The sequence below is a fragment of the Girardinichthys multiradiatus genome, chromosome 13, assembly GCF_021462225.1.
Source record: "Girardinichthys multiradiatus isolate DD_20200921_A chromosome 13, DD_fGirMul_XY1, whole genome shotgun sequence".
Taxonomy (NCBI): Eukaryota; Metazoa; Chordata; class Actinopteri; order Cyprinodontiformes; family Goodeidae; genus Girardinichthys; species Girardinichthys multiradiatus.
This window is the reverse complement of record NC_061806.1, coordinates 13,945,950-13,961,410: the sequence shown is the minus strand read 5'-3', so window position 1 is coordinate 13,961,410 and position 15,461 is coordinate 13,945,950. Positions and strand designations below refer to the sequence as shown.

The following is a 15,461-nucleotide window of genomic DNA, read 5'->3' as shown; positions in this document are numbered from 1 at the left end:
TCTCTGACAAACATCTGAAATCTTTACAGAATAGCTGGATTTATACTCAGATTAAATTGTACAGAGATGGACTCTCTTTACTATTTAGGAGAGTTTCGAAGGCACTAGGTTTTATTTTGGGGTATCAGAGTAAATGGGGCTGAATTTTCTTACATCTTTCCTTGAGAACATTTTGAGAACAATTTATCTTTTATACCGCCCATTCTGCTTATTCCTCAAGCTGGCTCTGCTTGTCCTTTGTCCATTTAGGTTTTAATTAAGTCCCGATGAAGTACATGTTTATCACATCAGATTTATAAACTACAAAATTACTATTCAAGCATTTTTGTGCTGACATGTCAGCTTAACATCGGCAAATGTCGCAGAAAGGCATGCTGCAATGGGTTGACTATCAAAGTTGGTTAAACACCAGTAGGTACAGTTATAAATAAAAAAAAATAATTAATAAACAATAATTAAAAGCCAGCCGAAAAATATTATAAGAAGGACTTAAGCCGATTTAGGGTAAGAATCCAGAGCCCCAACTTTGGTAAAAGTAGCACCACTTTAAAGTTCTTTATTATGACTAATAGCTTATTGGAACAATTATATAAATTGTGCTAATTATATAAATAGGTGCTCATCATGTTATGTTTGGAAAACTGAATCTGTGTAAAGTAATTGTAGTAAAAATAATGAATCCTCTATGCATTTCTTAGATACCCTTCCAGCCATTATGCCTTTACTTTGAAAGCCAAGACTTTTTCCGGTTATTGCTACACCTTGATGCAGCTCTGAGTGGCTGCACGTCAGGTGTCACGTGAGTCAGCTCCAGTAACACTTGCAGGCTGTTAGCAGAGCACCAGGTCGAGGGTCCACAAGCGAAACCGAAAAGTGGTTCTGTGTCTGTGGGCCGTTTTAGTGGCAATAACCTCACACTGGCAAGAAACTCTCAGTTCACACCGTTTATTGACCAATGGCACACACGTCAGAAGACAAACAGAGGATACACTGCATGAAAAACATTCAAACAGGCAAATGATGTTAATAATAATAACAAAACATTTACAAGCCAAAGTAATTTGGCAAAGGAGTAGTTAGTCCGTTAAGTTGACCTAGTCATAGAAAGCAAAAGGAAGCCTTGCAGTGCACTGACTGAGAATTGGACAAAGTTGTATTATGGAAGGCCGAAGGGAGCAAAAACACAGGACTTTTCATGTGTCTTCAGCACGCAAAGTATGCATTGTTTGCGTGAACCAGCATGTTTGTGCATTGTCTGTACATGAAGTACACATCAGCAACATTATCCTACAACCAATCAGCACAGAATCATATAATCACTAGGTTGGACTTACGAAACTGCTTACTAGGGAAGCTCAGGGGCCCCAACGTTTTGGGGTAACCAAACTATGTATTTTTTTCTCTAATGAAGGTATGTTTTGCAAACATAGTACTTTATATGTTTAAGCCCATATTACTGTGTGATGTTCAATTTAACGGACATTCATGTAGAAAACCAATACGCAAGTATTCTAAAACGATGTCATGGCCACCACCTCTAATTTAATCTTCAACCCCATTCCCACATACACCCCAAATACAGGCCTGACATGCTGTGTTTCTAAGGAACCTTTTAGACATTTGCACATACAAAAATCATTTCGGAAAATACTGAAAGCCTAAAAACCTTGAAGTTGACGTGAACCTAACTATAAATGTTTTGTTATAATGTGTGGGTAGGGCACCAAACTGGCTCAGGAGACCACATCCTCCTAAAACCAGCCAGTAAACAACGTACAAACAACACGGATCAAAGACACATCAAAGTCACAGGTTTTTGGCCTGATTATTGTTCAACACAGGTTAGACTGGGAGGTCAACAGCATCTAGAGCCACCTTCCTCCCATGCACTTTGGGGGGGTGTCCTTTGTTTACCTATGATTAAGATGAACCCCTAAATAAGACAACAAATTCAAAACATTTCATGAAACGAGGAATTTTGGGAAGCTTTACAAGGGTTTCTCCTCAGATGGTGCCCAGTAAAAGAGGCAGACTTTGGACCAACAGGAAGACTACAACATCCAAGAGGCAGGGTGTCACATGGTGATAAGACACCCAAATAAGAAAGGATTAAAGCTGCAGCGCAGGCTATTATTGTGGCAAGCCTAACATAGCAACAGTGGTAAAAGATCTTCATAGGGTGGCTTTTAACTAATTTTCGATGCACAGCTTTACAAACATTAACAAACACGTTAAAATGATCCATGCTACTGAAAAAGCTTCAGAGTTTCTATTCCACACAAGGAGCGGCTGCTTTGATGGAATCACTGTAACCTGTTTTACTGCAGTATGTTCGGCGTTGTTTGGGTGAATCTGTGTCACAACTAACTGCACATTTAGTCACTTCCCCTTCTTTTTCCTACACCTGCTAGACTTTTAGTTTCAGATGCCTCACGTAGCCACAAACTGTCAGACTTTCCCCTTTTCTTGTTTATTTATATGACATTTATGTCGGGCAGAAAAATATTCACATTCAGATTGTGGGGTGGGGGGGTTCTTAACATCAAAAATGTTTTTCTGCTTAACAAAGCCAATGTAATATTGCTGTGCTGTGGAACTTTAACTAACTGGATGGTGAATGATTATAACACTTGTTATAGCCTTGTACATGGCCACAACTCACGTAGCCCCAAAGTATGAGTGTAGTGTTATTTGTGTGTGTGTGTACGTATTTATGCTGCCTAATTAGGACATTTTCTGGTATATTTACTAACCTTTTGAAGACCAACAGGCCTTATAGGGACCGAATCCTGGCGCTAATGCGGCGGAGCACCTTTTTCATGGTTAGGGGTTAGGTTTAGAGGAATGATGTCAATTCAGTTTTCATTAGGTTTAAGGTTAGAAATACACTGGTAATAGTTATGGTTCCGGTTGGTGGTAGGACTTGGCATAAATGCAGTTACTAAAATGAATAGAAACTCCTAATTTGTGTGGTTATACAAACTTGTGTGTGTGTGCTTGTGTGTGTGTCTTTGATAAAGGGAGGGGAGAGGTCAACAAAGTGCACTCTTTGGAAAGCAAAGCCACTGAAACATTCAAGAACAAGGTGGTAATATTTCAGCATGTCAACTATAAGTTTGCAAGAGTGTGTGCTGTTAAGTGAGCAAAGGTATCAAGGAGCAAGTCTTCTTGAGCAGTTATGCCCAGGCTCGGGCGTCCTCTCGGTGGATCATCACTGCTGGCTGACCCCCATCTGCTGGTGGTCTGGCCCAGGCTCCCCCTCCATGTCAGCATGGTAGTGCTCAAAGCTGTCATCTTCAATGTCTGGAAGACCTAACAGCTAACAGAGAGAACAAGAGGGGCACAAGAATATTAGTAGTAGGCATGGGCCAGTATGAGACTCCAAATGGCAGTATGAACACAATTTTTTAAGTCAAAAAATGTTTAACTGGTTCTATAGATCCATTACTTTTGGTTAAAGCCAGAAAGGCAACACTTATTCATGTTGTTGCAAAAAGGTCATGACACAGGGAAACAAAGTGACTGTGCTGTGGCTGCAGGAGTGTGTTACAAAGTTAACTGTATCAGAGTAAATCTTGAGTTTTTAGTTTCCTTACAGGCCTGAAGGATGTGAAGACCTTCTCCAACACCTCTAGCAGAGTCTTTTTCCCACAGGAGGAAATGTAGTCCTGGGCCAGCTGCAGAAAAGGAAGGCAATCCTCGCTCTCGCTCCAAACATGCTGCACGCACACAGGCAAACTCAGATTAATGACATAATTCCCATCAAGAGCAAGCAAATGAGACAATCATTAAGTGTAACATGGCATTTGTTCTAAATGCAAAATAAGCAAAGAATGCAAAATAAGCAAGAATATTCTATGTTTTTGATAAACAATTAGATTAATTCTTAGGGTAAAACTACAATACAATCCTGTAAATCATGAATTTGAATTATATACCATAGTTCCTTTTGTTGTTGAAATACACCTTTTCCTCATAATTACCTCCCCTAAAATTGTTGCTCTTATTCTTAATGTAGAATCTGGTTAACTTTATAGTGCAATTTACATGTTTTTGGGATAAAATCAACTTTTATCTTGCACTTATGCAAAACCATTTTTGTTCCATTTTTAATCCATATACAGTGGATTTTAAATGTATTAATATGCATTAAACATTTTACATTTGTACATTTGGGATTTTATGCAGTTGATCAACAAAGTTGTGTCTAATTGTGAAGCAGAAGTTTATTTTTTTTTTTTGAAGAATAAAATCTAAGAAGTGTGACATGAATAATCTGCCCCTTTACTCTGATACCACAAAATAAAATCCGGTCCAAAGAATTGCCTCATTCAAATAAATTAGTAAATGGAGTCCTTGTAGGTCTAATTTAATCTAAGTGGAAACACAGCTGTTCTGTGAAGGACATTAGTGAACAAACCAGATCATAAAGACCAAGAAACATAGCAGATAGGTCAGGGACAAGTCTGTTAAGATATTTAAAGCAGGGCTGAAACAAAGTCATGAATAGTCTGGTTTAATGTTTGTTCCAAGCCACGTAGGGGACAAAGCTAATGTGGAAGGAGGTGCTCTGGTCAGATGGGACCAAAGTTGAATTTTTTATCCCACTATGTGTGGTGGAAAACTAACGCTGCACAACACTCTGAAAACAACATCCCCTGATGGTGGCGGCAGCATCATGCTGTGGGGTTGCTTTCTTTAGCATGGACAGGGAAGCTAGTCTGAGTTCATGAGAAGCTGGATGGAGCGTAAATACAGGGCAATCCTGGAAGGCAGAAAAAGACTTAAGACTGGGGCAGAGGTTTTCCCTCCAGCAGGACGAGGACCCAAAACATACAGCCAGAGCTGCAAAGGAAGACTTCAAAATTGATGTTCATAGATCTCTCCATCCAATTTGACAGAGCTCCAGATAGTTTGCATTGAAGAATGGGCCAAACAAGTTTGTCTCTAGACGTGCTGCAAGGCTCAGCAATTGAATCTGCTTCTCTATTGAGAGAGATGTGACCCCTTCTAATATACACAACGTATCCACCCTAACCACAGATGAGTTGATATCAAATCCAAGATGTCTATTGTGATTAAATAGAACTTCCTTAAGAAATTGGTCAAGGCTTTTATAAAAACTGCTGCATGTAATAGGCCACTGGAGCTATGCCACTTTGCGCACTTCATTTCTCTCAAAGTCTAAAGGGCACATTGTTAGGTTATGTATTACTCAGTGGTATTAAGGGTGTCCTGTCAAGCTTGCAGGGAGAACCATGTCACAGGTTACCTACTTATCATGACGTCTGAAGTTTTATTTTAGGCTTATTTGATTTATCAGCATGAAGACCTGAAATGTTCTCTTGAAAAATGTATTTTTATTGAAGATAATTATTATAAAGTATATAGAAATACATTAACAGGTATTTAACATCTATAATTATCTGTAAATAGTGTATTGTAATCCTTGACTGTATATTAATTACTATCTGACTTCTTGGTGATGTTGAGCTCTGATTATAGAGTCCACTACAATAATTCAACTAAGCAACTATTGGTACATATTCAAAGGTTTGCTGTTGGGTTGTCATAAACCTATTAAGTCATTCAGTTTTCTTTACATTTATGGATCACCGTAAAAATAAGATCAAGACTAGATTAGAGTTAGGTTTAAATATAATTTGATAAACCGTTTACACATGTATTTACCAGGAAGGAGTTTGGAAGTATAAGAAAACACTGATCAAAATCAAAAGGTATTAGGGACAATATTGGGTCTAAGTTTTCAAGTTTCAGTTTTTATGAAATGTTGTTTGGTGCTCCTGATTGGCCCATCATCTACAATCTGAACATCAGGTCATTTTATAACTAGACACACTTATCACTAGACTTTAAACTTGTGATTGATTCATTCAGTACATTTATTCAATACGTAGCAAATACCATTCAGTCTTTCAAGGTAGCTAGTTCTGAATTTTATTCACACTCATTAAATCATTAAATCTGAAAACGTATTAGCTAAAGCAGTTTACTTAATATAAAACAGTAAGAGTTGAGTAAACAGTGAGTGAATAGAGTGTGTGTGATGCTCTGCTGAAGGCTCTGTTGATGGAAGAGGAGGCACCCAGGGCCCAAGATGCCTTAGCAGGCATGTTCAATTTAACAAAAATAAGCCTGTCAATTTTCAAAGAAAAAAAAACTATTATTGGCATTTTAGCAATCAGGCCTTCCTGATAATTGCTGACAACAGGGCTAAAACAATTAATTGGATAATTGTGATTAATCGCTTATTGAAATAATCATTAGCAAATTAAGTAATGGAATAATGGTAAACTGAAGTATACAGTATACAGTAAACATGCCATTTGCTGAAAGAACAACCCACCCAGAGCAGTAATTACCCCAAAATTGTACAAAAATATGTATATATTTTGCATTTAAAATGCAAAACTTTCTTTGTCTGTAAATGTGCTCTATCCAGAACTCCTCAAGTGACCTAGCTCTAGCTTCACCTGGTTCAAATTCTGTAAAAAAATCTCCTATCAACACCTTTTGCTATCCGATTATTAATTGATTAATTGAAAAAAAAGTCGTCAGATTAATCAATTAACAAAATAATCATTAGTTGCAGCCCTAGCTGGCAAGCCTTTTGCATGTGAATTTTGGAACTTTCACCCTTTTTAAACATGAAAGAAAAAAAAAACTATCTCAAGTGCTATTATCATAAGAGGCATTCAGGCAACACACATTTGGTTGCAGAGTCAGTGAATTTACTTTATTGTTTTGTTTAATTTTTATTTTCCTGCAATATTTCTCATCCAAGTGAGCCTGTGCCAGGAAACGCTGTTCAGTTGCTGTTAGCATGTGTCTGTGTCTGGTAAAGTTAGTCTAAGCTATTACCATTCAGGGACATAAAGGTGAGTGCTTTAAACTCTGGTGTCCTTATGCTCAAGACTCTTATTTTGAAGTAAAAAATATAGTAGATCTTGAGTAGCCCAGTTTTGTTGAGGGATGCACTAAATACAAAAAAGTTTGTGTTGTTGGCCAAAAATACTTAACTGCATTAGCATTAAAGAGGCTCACCGGCACTCTTAATTTGTTCTTGAGGGAGAATTTTAGGTAGCCGGTAGAAAAAAGGAAGCAACATACAAAATTACAACTGGCTAATTGTTAGCTGCTACTGATGCTAAAGCTAGCATCTCCTATCTACCCCAAAGAGAAGGACTATTTCACAGTTTTTCCAATTAGTCTGGACTGCTTTCGATCAGCTATAGTTCAAAGTCTAAGATACTTAGGTTGAAATGAGATTCTTTTAAACCGAGTATGAGATATTTAAAATCTCATAATGAAAATAGAACAAGAGGGCATTTTTAGGATTCATCCTTTGGCATGAGTGGAGCTTTGGTGAGTGACGGTAGATGTGGGTCTGTTGAGGTCTCCATTCAGTTTTGGACCGGCTCTGATCTCAAGAGGCCCGTAGAGTGACAGCTTGCTATTGCAGCAGGTTTGAGACTGCACAGCACTGAAATGTTTGGCTGTGCATGTAGCAGACGATGAGTACATCGCAGGATGAGCTGCAAAGACATCTGACATGGATTAGATTACAGAGCAAGAGAAAGCGGCAAATCGGAAGGGAGATCTTGAGGAGGAGAAGACTGAAGAGGAAAGTGGTGCTAAGAGACAACAGATCACAGAAAGGATCTGCTGTTGTTTTGTTTGTTTGATTAGAATCTGCTCCTTAAGAGAGTTGGATAATGTAGACAAAAAGTTTTAGCAAAATTTCATCAGCAGCTATCTAAGCGTCCCACTGTGGCGCTTCTCTGCAGGCTGTGGAGTCCAGACGAGGCGTGCAAACACAACAGAGGCACGGTCTGTGTGACATAATGTGTTATTGACTAAACAGACGCCCCGACTCCTGGGTCATCTCCATCTGCTCCCGCCCCACTGGCCATGTTACTGAGCAGGGAAGCGGGGGAGGGGCAGATCGGGCCTCTGGGACTTTAGGGCCCATAACTCCACCACTGCATCACATGGCTGCAGGATACAGTGAGCACAAAAACAGTTTGTTGCTGATCAGAGTTGTGCTGCATCCACCATTAGGATATTTAATTTATACAAGATGTGTGCATTTTAGAAGCTTATCAGTAATGTATTTTTGAGGCTGATTTTAACATTAAGGCCTTTACATATGTGCCATCAGAAATAAGTTCAAGAAGGCATTTGATATTAATCTACACATAGAGGTCTAGCAGACGGTCTTGATTAAGTGGAAAAATGTGTACGGAAAAGACATCAAAACAAAACTTTGCAGGTTTTCATTAATCTGTAGGCAAACATCTCCCATGAGACTAAGATTGGAAGAAGCAATTATTCTGTTCTTCACAATAAGACTTTGTTTTGTTAGAATTATTATTAAATGTTGCTGCTGCAACAAAGAAAAGATGCATCAGTCAGGCGCTTGAAAGTTTTCTTTGAAGTGGGCCGCTTTAGATTTTGACCAATTCTGGTTTTCTTTCTTCATTCTTTACGTAATATGAAAGCCAATACGTGTGACAAAGACAATGACCTCAGATCTTCTCAGTAGTTGAGTTTTATCAGGATAGTGTAAAACCCAACGTTTTTTGGGTAAAATTTTAGACCTCACGTTTACAGCCTGGTTATTATTGTGACATTTTCAAATAATGAGCTGTGTGCTTGATCCATTCAAGCCTATCCTATGTTACACGGTAACTGTCTTATTGTCTAGAAATTAGCAGATGTGAAGTATTTTATATCAAATGCTAAACTTGACCATAATTTGCCGACCTAAGTCATCATTTGTAACACAGTGCTAAAACAGACCCTATTGAGCGTTAAACAATTCTACTGTATAATACTAAATAATATAAAGCTATTCCTTAATAGTTATTTTCAGTGAATAAGAATTTGAAAAGCAAACGGAAATAGTAAAATACACAGTAAGCAAATTAGTAAAAAGTAAACTGTTAATATGTATACAAATTAGAAAATTAAAATTAAACACCAATAACAGAAAAAGTACGCATACAATATTTTAATAAAAAATGATAAAGAATGTTTTTTGTTGTTTTTGTTTTAGATTTGAATAGCTGGGATTTGATCACTCTTATTTCAATTAACAAAGCACCGGCTCAATAGCCTATGCGTAACTACCAATCCTTGAATGGTTGATGCATGACAAAGACTTAAAGAGGGAGGTGTAGAATGTAGATGGATTCCTATTGAGTGAAATGCATTAACATAAAGTTTTCTAGCTAGTTGTAAAACTAATCCATATGTTACAACTTAGCCAGCCTGTGGAGTAACCTGTTACATTTAATTTCAAGCAATATTGTAAAAGCACAGTAGGTTGCAACCACATACTTGAGTGTGTGGACATGTTAAAGACATGTTAAAGATTCATGGATGGGATCTCAAGGTAAAGTTGTAGAGAGGAGGGTCTCTGGTTTGGGAACCTCATAATCTAATCTTTGCTTTTTGCAGATGACGTTGTTCTGTTGGCTTCTTCAGGCCACGACCTCCAGCGTGCACTGGAGTGGTTCCCTGCTGAGTGTGAACCGGCTGGGATGAGAGTCAGCTCCTCTAAGTGTGAACCCAGGGTTCTCTACCCTAAAAAAGGTGGAGTTCCCTCTTCAGGTTGGGGATCAGTCTTTGTCTCAAGGGGAGGAGTTTAAGTATCTTTCTATTGGGGCTTCATCTGCAGTAATGTGGGCACTGCTCCTGTCTGTTGAAGAGAAGAAAGAGCTGAGCCAAAAAGCAATGATTCACACTTGATTCACTCGTCCATCTACATTCCAACCCTCACCATTGGTCATGGGATATAAATCATGAGTGATAGAACAAGATCCCGAATACAAGAGGCCTTGGGGAGCTCAAAGTAGAGCCACTGCTTCTCATCAGAAAGAGTTAGTTAAGGTGGTTCGAGCATCTGATCGGAATGCCCCCTGGGTGCTTGCCTTTGAAGGGCTTTGGGCACATCCCACTGGGGGGAGGCCCAGGGGAAGACCCATAACATGCTGGACCGACAATATACCCTGTCTGGCCTGGGAACTCCTTGGGATCCCCCAGAATGTGCTGGAGGAGTCACTGGGGAGAGGGATTTCTGGGGTTCTCTCTGGGACCTGTTGCCCCCGCAACCCGATCTTGGATAAGTGGAAGAGAATGGATAGATGGATGGATGTTAAAGATGTTAAAATCATAAAAAATAATCCATTTTGTGCAAAAACTAACAAAAACAAGTGGTGTCCCATGTTATCCTCTAACCTGTGCAAACTTTTTTTGTTAGTGCACCTGCCAATCCCCAAGCGATGACGCTCCGAGTAGAGAACCATAACGCATTTACATACCTGTTTTTGTTTTAGATCTTTTTTTGCTGGTAATGATTAAGAAGGAACATATGAAACACATTTGTGTGAAGAGATGCTAAGGCATATTGAAATGACATCATACTACTCAGCCCCCCTCCTCTCTCATACCACCATCACCACCTCCTACCCAGCCCATATACACCTAGAAGAACACACACACACATTAGCTAAGTTGAGGCCCTGCAGAAGCTCGCTTACAAAGCTGTCGGTGCCGCCGGGACACAGCACGTAGAAAGAGACCCCGGGCTCTGCGTAGAAGTCCAGCCGCCTCTCGTCGTTTTCCTCGGCGAAGATCAGGTCGAACGGGTTCTCGGAGCACCACTTCTCCGCCGCCTCCACCAGATGCTTGAACTCCATCCTCTGCTGTCCTGTCTACCGTGTCCCTGGCTCCGGAGATCGATCCCCCCGCCTCGTCTTTCTCTTTGGCCGTCGCGGCGATGATGCTCAAGACGCAAAGAACAGCAGCATCAGCAGCCTCCGCTATAGCGCATCCCCTTTAGTGCACCCTCTGCATGGCACCGGCGTACAGCAGGGAGAGATAGCTGCAACTGCTGCGTTGCACAGGGCCGACCGATGGGCTGATATTCATCGGTGTTTCAGAGCCCCATTCCTGTCTTCCTCACCATGTTATGAAATCAGACCGTCGCATATATGCATACGCAGGAGGACGCACGGGTTAAAAAAAAAAAGGGGGCGCGATGACGAACAGCAAAGCGGGTCAGCCGTCCACTGCAATCTGTCAGCTACAATATGCATTTAACCTGCTGACACCATGTAAAACATGGAAGAAAAGTGGTGAAAATGCACAGGAAACAAACCATAGGCTATTTCAAAAGCATAAATGACTCATGGGAGATGATGTCACTAAATATAGCATTTATGATGGCCAATGCGGCCCCGTATTTTATTTGAAAGGTCAGCGCTACTCAATTATTAGGCATGAAATAACACTTTTTTTGTGGACTGTGGGGGAAGCTCAAGAGAAGCCACGCTTGCACGGGGAGAACATGTGAACTCCAACAAGAAACCCCCAGGCCAGGATTCGAACCCAGAACTTTCCTGCTGCAAGGCAACAGTGCTACCAACGATAACCATGCAGTCACATTAAAATCAGAAACTTAAATTTTATTAGTTGTGTGCGATAGACTAACACAAAGTAGTGCATTGCTGTAAACTGAAAAAAGGATGCATGGGTTTCAACATTTCTTACAAATCAAAATCAGATGTATTTGCCTCCCCCTTCACTCTGATACCCCTAAATATAATACAATGCATCTAATTGCCTTCAGATGTCATCTAACTAGTATATAGAGTGTCTCTGTGTATAATTTAATCTCAATATAAGTCCAGCTGTTCTGTGGAGGCCTCAGCGGTTTGTTAGAGAACATTGGTAAACAAATCTCATTACGGAACTAGTGCAGACCTACCATGACATCCAAGAGGCCCATAGTAACTCTTGAGGAGCTGCAGAGATCCACAGCTCAGGTAGGAGAACCTGATGACAGAACAATTGTTTGCTGTGCTCTACCCATATCGGGCCTTAATGAAAAAATTAAAATAAGAAAGTCACACTTAAGGCTATAATAAATGCAGTTTGCCAGAATTCATGTAGGGGAAACAGCAAAGGTTTAAATGAAGATTCAATGGTCAGGTAAGACCAAAGTTTGATTTTTTGGTCTACACACTACTATGTTTGGCGTAAATACAACATATTACCGCAGGTACAACACAGGACCGGAATCCAAAAAACGTATGAAGCTGAACACTGCAGGAACATAGCATGAACGAGGGTAGCGAGTGTGAGCGATGGAACCAGCAAAGGACAATGAAACAAAACCAACTAATATACAGAGCGAGAACAAAGGCAGGTAATCAAGGAACCAAGAACAGGTGAGACAAGGAGGCAGGGTGGCGGAGGGAGCAGGTGAACCTAATAAAACCAAAGCATGAGGAAAAGAACTAAATGACAAGACAGTGAGCAGACCTAAAAGAAACTATAAACCAAGATAAAACATAAGAATTAAGAATAAACATGAACTGAAGGAAACTGAGAAACTGGAGGGGATACAACAACCTAAGCACATAGCAAAATAGAAACCAGGGAACCCTGACTACAAAAGTAAATGAACCTAAACCAACACCGATAGAACAAAACTGGAAAGGAAACAGAGAACCAGAATATGTACAAACCAAAAATAAACAATAACTAAAACTAACCTATAAGGAACAGCTGGAAAGAGAACAAATACCTAACCACAAATAAATACAGAGATACTAAATGAGGAACTAAACTAAAGAAACCAAGGAAGACAAAAACTATTATTGTAATAATAATAATAATATCACAAAGTAATAAGAAAGCAACTACTAAGAAGCTGAAAAAGAGAGGAGAGAAACACAACACACACTAGGAGTCAGTAGAGGGAACAAAACTAACAGGAGGCAAAAGGAAATAAACAGACTGCAAAACCCAAACTAGAAACACCTAGACGAAAAGTAAACAATACAAAACCACAAACAAAAGTCTAAAAGGTCACATCCTGACATGCTGCGGGGATGTTTTTCTCCAATAGGGGCATGGAAGCTGACCAGAATGGATGAGAGGATGGTTGGAGTTATAAGACAGGAAAACTAGTTAAAGGCTCAAAAAACTTTGATACTGGAGTGGACTTTCACCTTTCATCAGGACATTGATGCTAAACATACATCCAGGGATACAAGGAAATGGCTTAGATCAAAGCATATTCATCTGTAAGAATCTCCAGCCAAAGTACAGATCTAAATCACCCTGACAGTATGTGACTACGCTTGAAAATCTCCATCCAGTCTGACTGAACTTGAGCCACTTCACAGTTATACAGTTCTTTGTGTTGGTCTAACATAAAATACATCAATTTTGCATGGCACTATATACAGCACAGGCTTACAGCGTAACACTAAATATGTATCTGCTGGCAGTAAGCTGGCTTTTAGTTTCTGAGAGATAAGCAACTGTTGACAAAAGTTTGTTTGTCAGTTTCTAGCACGCTGGGAACCATTTGTCAGGAAAGCGATGTTTTACAGCAATCCAGACACTTCCAGTCACTTTCCTTTCCCCGCCCTGCTCTCCAGAGTCCTGGCCAGCAGATGGCGGAGAGAAACCACTAAAAAAAAACGTCCCTGTGTCATGGAGTTCCAGCAAGCTGGACACTTTTCAGTTCATCTGTACAATACAAAATAAAAGCATTTCAAATGAAGAAGAAAATATGTAGTCATACTTTATGGTATGTAAACATAACAAACAACCCTCAAAATAAAAGATAAACAAAATCAGCTGCATGTTCAGTGGTTTCATGGCATCTGTTTATGCTTTAAACTGAGATCAAGCAGTCTACAGTTAACCTGTTATTTTAATTAACACCATTTACCTATTCTCTGATTTCTTCTATTTTGGTGCCACTTAAATATTATAGGTAAGCAGATAAATGTTAATTAAAAGCAGATATAACCTGAGTGAATTCAGGAAAAAAAATTAAAAATCTAACCAAACTGACCTGTTACGTTGTCATTTAACCATGATTTTTAGAATTTGAGAAATAAATAATTTGATCAGCGGCTTTAACTTTTACTAACCATGCCCAGGCCTAATTACTGCTGGACCTGCAAAATCATTAGGAACATTAGGAAATTCAAAAACAGGGAAAACTAAGTCAGTGACATCTATAAGTATGGAAAGGGCTACAAAATCATTCCTAAGGCTTTGTGACGCTGGTGAATCACAGCAAGAACCAATATCCACATATGGAGAAAACATACATCAGCTGTGAAAAATAAACTGCACAAACGGCATCATTGAGAGAGTTCAAAAATCACTACTGACCAAAAAGAACACCATGGCCTATCTTACTTTTTCCAGAAAACATCTTAATGATCCTCACGCCAATTGGGAAAATAGTCCATGGATTGAGAAGGGAAATTGAAAGTTTTTTTAAGCTGTTTTTCCTAGCACATCTGGCCTAAAACATACAATCATACCATCAGTTAAGCAATTCAGTGGCAGTGGAACAGTCTGGAACTGCTTCGTATAATTAATGAAACCCCGAATTTCCGGTTATCAGTTTCTGACCATAAGCACAAATGCACTTGGGTTCAGCATTGGGACCAGCAAAACCACTTCTGAATAACTCAAAAAAAGCACACAAAAAAAGGTACGTTTTCAGATCCCTTAAACGAGCTGATCACCTTCCAGTGAAACTGAATTAAAACAATTCTGCAAAAAAGATTGGACCAAGATTCCTTCAATGGGATGCTGAAGACACATTCCCAGTCATCCCAAACACCTATTACTGGGTAGGTTCGGATAACATTTCCCCCTTAATAAATTAAATCTTGATGAAATCTTGATGCTTTTTTTAAATGCAAAGAGTTCATTTTTATTTGATAAATCTCAGAAACTGTGTTGAACTGACTAGAAAATGTGTTTTCTATTTGACTGAAAATTCTTATCTCATTCTGTGTATTGCACAAGGGCTGTTCAAACAAATGCACAAAAGGTCAGAACATTGTGGTAACATTACTTTACTTTCTGAGTGGGCAGCATGATTATACTGTGTAGGACCAGAACATGCTGATGACCTGCCAATGCAGACAGATCATAGTATCATTGTCTCTCGTTGTTCCATTTTGTGGAAAAAATGTCAATGTATTTTATTTGGGTTTTTATGCAATGCACCAATATGAAATGGCACATAGTTGTAAAGTGGAAGTCAGATTATGGCAAAGAATGATTTACAGTAATAAACTGAAATGTGTGAAATGTGTCCACGTGTATTCAGTATACTCTTTACTTTTAGACTCAGAGGTTTGTTAGAAAACAAGTATGTGAAAGAAGGTGCTCCACTCGGATGGTGTGCCAATAGTAAAGCTGTCTTTTGGTCTCTCGGGAATACACAAAGTCAAGGAAAAATGTTTAATGCTGATGCTTTCTCACATTTGGAAATTATATTAGTATTAGAAAAATGGTGCCGCCTCTGCCCCATTTTTGACTTTTATTTTGAAAGTCCAAAACCGGAACTACTCCTTTTGATCAGAAAAGGTGACTTTCTGTTTTTGCAG

General features: G+C 39.3%; 1 protein-coding gene across 1 annotated transcript; it reads right to left on the bottom strand.

The window, feature by feature from the left end:
* Window positions 1-929: 929 nt before the first annotated feature.
* On the bottom strand, window positions 930-11,068 carry mturn (maturin, neural progenitor differentiation regulator homolog (Xenopus)). The gene is made up of 3 exons (XM_047383197.1): window positions 10,566-11,068; window positions 3,597-3,719; window positions 930-3,319 (listed from the first exon to the last, which is right to left on the bottom strand). Exons 1-3 carry the CDS (start codon window positions 10,722-10,724, stop codon window positions 3,212-3,214), a joined length of 390 nt encoding a protein of 129 aa, XP_047239153.1. The 5' UTR covers window positions 10,725-11,068; the 3' UTR covers window positions 930-3,211.
* Between the last annotated feature and the right edge of the window lie 4,393 nt (window positions 11,069-15,461).